General features: G+C 38.4%; 1 protein-coding gene across 1 annotated transcript in view; it reads right to left on the reverse strand.

Moving 5' to 3' along the window:
• Positions 1-1059, reverse strand: part of ROR2 (receptor tyrosine kinase like orphan receptor 2) — a 129870-nt gene extending 128811 nt beyond the window's left edge. The window contains exon 1 of the mRNA XM_007955172.1: positions 935-1059. Within this exon, the coding sequence (XP_007953363.1) occupies positions 935-1059 (125 nt within the window). The remainder of the gene's footprint in view (positions 1-934) is intronic.
• Positions 1060-6000: the final 4941 nt, after the last annotated feature.

The following is a 6000-nucleotide window of genomic DNA, read 5'->3' on the forward strand; positions in this document are numbered from 1 at the left end:
CATGCTGCAACATTGTATGTAGTACACAATACTAATGATATAAAAAAATAAAAATAAGATGGTTGTAAGTGTGTTCTGTTGTAACTCAAATACATTGTAAATCAAAAACTATCTGTAATTACTGCTGAATTGAAAGTGACTTAAGCAACTGGATGGCTTAGAATAAGAATGAATAAAAATGGTTCTTTGGACTAAGTACAGGGGGATTGACTGGGGAGCAGGTTGTGCACATACTAAAAGGAGTGGCCAAGAACTTGCAAATGACTACCACCTTCAAACTCCTTTCTTCTCTCACTCCTATTTTTTTCTTATATGAAAGATATCCTTACTTGACTATGTCAAACCTTCAAAAGACATGACCTGGGACATATTTTCCTCCAAGTTTCATTCTCTTTATCTTTCCAGCAGCAGCTGTGGCATCTTCCCAGGTCATAGACTTGTACCCAAATATGCTTTTAAACTCTTTTCTCTTAGGTTGACATTCCTTTTCTCATAATATTTATAGCAACACCACTACTTCTATTGCTCCTGCATGCCTCTAGTGAAAATCATATTGGAATAGGACATATTTGGAGCACAGCCTTCCACAATCTGTCCAACCATTTTTGGTAGTGACATTGTTTAACATTCACACACAGCTTCTCATTTTCATGCATGTCATCCTCAGTTTCCTTCACTCTACTTCCCAGAAACCACTCACATGTGGATCTTCTGCCTCACTATCCCCTGCTCGTTTCTCTTTCCCTCCCATCCTCTAAATTCTGGAGTGCTCCAGGGCTCAGCTTTGCAAAGATTTCCTTTTCTTTCTGTGCTTAGCCCCTTGATGATATTCAAAGGCCTGGCTTTAAATAACATTACAACACCCCTAATTCTCCAGACTTGTCTTTCCAGGCCAGGCTTCTACACTAAGAGCTAGACTGAAACATTCTACTACCTGCTCTTATAAGCTCCACATTTCTGTCGAACAGATACATCACACTTGATGTGCGCAAACATGAATCCAAATTTCCTCCACCAATCTGCTCTCTTGTAGTCTTGTTCATCTTCATCAAACTTCATCTACCTTCAAAATATATCTAGTATTTTATTTTCATTATCAATCACTTCTTACCACTTCAACTACTAACACTCTAGGGTTCCTTTTACTCTCAAACCATGACTTGATTACTACAATAGCCCTGATTGATCTCCCTGTGTGATCTCTACCCCATGTGAACAGTCTGCTCTCCATAGAGCTACCAAAGCAAACCTTCCAAAAATCTATCACGAGTCCATCAACAGATGAATGGATAAATAAAATGGTATTCAATAGAATATTATTCAGCCATATAAAGGAATGAAATTGTAACACATGCTACAGCATGGATGAACCTTGAAAACATTATGATGAATGAAAGAAGCCAGTCACAAAAGGACAAATATTGGATTATTCAACTTACGTGAAATATCTATAATAGGTAAATTAGTATAGACAGAAAGGTTGATTAGTAGTTAACAGAGGTGGCAGGAGGGTGGGGTATGAGGAGTTATTGCTTAATAGTTACTAAGATTCTCTTTTGGGGAATAAAAGTTTGGAAATAGGTAGCAGTGGTGGCTGCACTGCATTATGAACATAATTAATGTCACAGAATAGTACACTTAAAAATTTAGGTTAAAATGGCAAATTTTTACATTATACATATCTTATCATGATGTTTTTAAATGGGTAGAAAAAAGCAGTCATAACCTGCAACTACATAGATGAATCTCCAGAACACCACACTTGATGAAAGAAGACAGATACAAAAAGGTATATATTTATGATTCCTTTCATACAAGTTCAAAACCAAGAAAAAGTCATCTACAATGCCAGAGATCAGAAAACTGATAACTTTGTAAATAATGATGGGGAGGAAGCAAAGAAATGTTGGTAAAATGGCTGCTAGTTAAATGGTACGTATACTTTGTAAAACTTCATTAAACTTTGTACCAAAACTAACCCAAGATCACCTTGCAGCTAAAATATGGCTTACAAAATAATAAATATCAACCATAACTACTGTGTGCCTTTAAAATATCACATATATCACACAAAATGATCAGCGATTACTTTAAAACAAAGACGAGAATGTGAAGGGGCAGGGAAACTATAATAAAGGGAAACCAACCACAAGGCAAATGATGAGAATGTTCATGCATTGTGAAAAATGTTACCAATGTCACAGAAAAATTTGTGTAGAATTTGTTAAAAGGGAACTTAAACTGCTGTGTAAACCTTCATTAAATATATAATAAAGGGGAAGTCAGCACAAAATAATCAAGGCACAGGAATATACTGGGAGGAGCACAAGAGTTAAAGGCAACAATGGTAAATACTATTACAAACACAATCTTGCAATAACAGTAATTACGATAACCTACTAATGAATGCATAGACACACACACATGCTGAACAGGGGTGAAGAGGAGACTAGGACTATACCACAGATATGTACAGGTTTGACAGAGGATATCTCCACGTATGTATTTATATGCACTGCAAATGTATCTATGAATATAGTAGAGCATACAAGGGCAAAGTTATGAAAACGTCTCAGTCATAACCAAATACCTTGAGGGCATGAGTTACTGGGCATGGGAGCTGTGGACCACAGTCTCGGAGGATACTAAGGTCAACTGGCATAGCATACATAGCCCACAAAGATAACATTCTACATTCTACTTTAGTATGTAGCAACTGGGGTTTTAAGAGCATGGGAGTAGCTATCTAAGGTGCAACTATCAGTCTCTCTTTCTTAGGAGCAAAGAAGACTGAAAAAAAACTCAAAGATAAAAGGAAACAATTAATCCAAAAGACTAAAGGATCCACATGAACCCCAGCCTCCACAACCCTGAGAACAAAAGAATTAGATGGTGTCTGGCACCAAAGCTGACTGCTCTGAAAAGAATCACAACAGGAGCTCCCAAAGAGAATAGAAGAAAAAGGTGGAACAAAATTCAAAATCATAAAAAATTCAAAAAATTCAAAAATTCAGAAAGTTCAAAATTCAAAATCATGTTTCCTGGTCTGATAGAGACTGGTGGAACTCCTGTGACTATGGCCCTTAGGCACCCTTCAAGCTGGGAACTAAACTCACCCTAATGGTCTAACTTTTAGCAAAATGACAGGCAGGCCTATTAGGTGAAAAATAATATTAAGAAGGTATGCACTCATTAGAACAATCAACAAACAACACTACGAGATGAAAAGGGCAGTATTTGCCCAGGGATAATGCTAAGAATGTAGGAAGAGACAGGAAAGAAGGCAAATGGTAAACACAGGGAAGAAGTCCTAAGAGGGCTATTATATTAAGGGAACTGCAGTGAATGTCACAAGACAAAATGTGTGCGAACTGTTAGTTGAATGGAACATCATTTTACTCTGGAAACTTTCACCCACATCACAATAAACAAATTTTTAAAACAACAAAAACACAACAAAATGTTATTTTTAAAGCAAGTCAAATTATATACTTAGGATTTATGTACTTTTAAGGAGCAGTGGGTTGATTTTTTTTTTTTTAAAGGAGCCTGATGTTGTAGCAGTTAAGGAATTTAGCTGCTAACCAAAAGATCTGTGGTTCAAACCCTCCAGACACTCCATAGAAGAAAGATGGGAGAGGCTGGTTCCATAAAGAGTTATAGCCCTGGGAACCCAATGGGAGTTGTTATGAGTAGAAATTGACTTGATGGCAGTAAGTTTTTGGTTTTGTATAATCACATACAATGTTTACAATTTAAAAAATTTTAATCCCTCTCATATGATGCTACTTTCCTGAGCAAGGGTTCCCTACCATGCTATATAAAATTTGAAGCACTTCCCTAATATGAACACATATGCCCACATCCCTGTTTTACTTTTCTCTGTAACATTTCTAAGGAAATATTTATGTGTTATGCAACCAGGTAACGCAGTGGTTCAGAGCTCTGCTACTAACTGAAATGATAGCAAACCCACCAGCAGCTCCATGGGACAAAGATGTAGCAGGTTGTTTCCATAAAGATTAAGACTTGGCTACCAAATAGGAGAATATCTTTGCAAATCATATATCCGGTAAGAATCTAATAGCCAAATGCAGTACGGTGATTTACTTAATATAGCGCTTCTAGCCATCATCTTCCATTTTGTGATGTATTGTAAATCATATTCTCTATGCCTGTTTAGGGTGGGATGTATCTTGAGTCCTACCTCGCTAGAGGGTGTGACTCAAGTCACCCCTTTAGCTTCCTTGAGGGTATATATAGGAATATTCTGGGAAAGTTCACTCTCTTGCTCGAGTTCTCCATTTTGTTCATCATCATCTCAACCCTGGACGTGACACAGCAGCTGTCATCTGACGAGCTGATTTGAGTTCGCCAACCCCTGGAACCATGTGACTTGGAAGAATACTCGAGAACTACCCACAGACCTGGCCCTTGACAGCCTGCCAGTCTTCCAGACTTTACCACCATCACGTGAGCCATTTCCTTGGGAGTTTGTGAATTCTGTAGATGTTACAGTGAACTACGGACCCCTAAAAAGTGAGGGAGATTATTGAGGGAGAAGGAGGAGTTGATGTCAGAGATGAAGGAGTGGCATGACACTTGGGGAAAGTTGGACATTTGGAACGTCTTTAACCTCTGCTTCATATGGGAGCTCTGGTGGCATAGTGCCTAAGGTATTTGACTGCTAACCAGAAGGCTAGTGGTTCAAATTCACCAGCCACTCCTCAGAAGTAAGGTTTGGCAATCTACTTCTGTAGTGATACTGCCTGAGAAACCCAAGAGGGGAGTTCTGGCAAGATGGCAGACTAGGCAGAAAGACTGCAGACTCTCTTCAACAAAGAAAAGGGAAACCAGTTAACAGAGACACAAAAGATAATCTTGGACCCCTGAGCCTTGAAGGGAAGGATACAGAAGTGGGTTAAACCCCAAATAGCAGAAGAATTGGCGTGAAAATACTAAAAAAGGAGACATATCAAGCTGCAGTTTGACAGTGATCCTGAGCAATCCTGAAGGCACAGACAGCACGGAGATTCCCGAGTGGCGGTAGGACCTAAGAATTAACCTAAAAACCACCCTGCTAGCCAGTGACTGCACGGAGGACTGTGCAAGGTGGCTGGGGAACAAACGGAGAAAGTGAAGAGAAAGGTGGACTGAGCTGTGGACTTTTGTCAATCCAGAGGGCCCCGCCATTTTGAAGGTTTTAAAAGTGACTTAACTATTTTGGATATTTAAAGAGACAGCACTCTCGCAGATTCCTGGGGCTTAAAAACACGTTCTGCTTTCCAGCAACCCAAGGACACTCGGGACCTGCAAGAATGAAAAGGTACGACATTCCTCTTGTTACTCTTACACCCTCACAACCACTTGGTGAACAGAGGTGCGGCCATCCACAATTCCCACGTACTTCTGGGCCCAAAGAACTCCATCACAGTCTCTGTGCTTAGACGGAGCCTGGGTGCACTGCCCTGTCCTCCACCAATTTTTTTTTTTGTCTTTTTTTATTTTTATTTTTTTCTTTTACACTTTCTTTTTTTCTGGTGATTAGTTTGCTTGTATTTGTCTGTTTTTAAACAACTAATATTATTAATACTTTTGCCTTTTTATTATTATTCTCAATATTCCCCTACCAGGTCCTACTTTTCAGCATATTCTCTTTTCCCTATAACTGGATGAATTTCTTTTTTTTTTTTTTAATTTAATTTTTTTTTCTTCTCCCCAATTTTTCTCATGAATAACCCCATTTCCTGTTGTTGTTGTTGTTTTTTTTTTTTTTTTGCATTTTTCCAATTTTCCTCTTCATTTATTATTCTCCTTCCCTACGTTTTTTTTCTTAGTGTCCTATCCCCAGATATTGCAGGTTTTTTGTTTTTCCTCCTTTTTTCTTTTCTTGGTTAATGTTCTTCTGTGACTACATGGTGTGTTTTTCATCCATGGGCTTTTACTTTTTGATGGTTATTCAATTGTAATTTGTGTCTAACTGAGTGGGAGACAACAACA

Source organism: Orycteropus afer, unplaced genomic scaffold, assembly GCF_000298275.1.
Source record: "Orycteropus afer afer isolate SDZICR_OR568_19922 unplaced genomic scaffold, OryAfe1.0 scaffold00492, whole genome shotgun sequence".
Classification (NCBI taxonomy): domain Eukaryota; kingdom Metazoa; phylum Chordata; class Mammalia; order Tubulidentata; family Orycteropodidae; genus Orycteropus; species Orycteropus afer.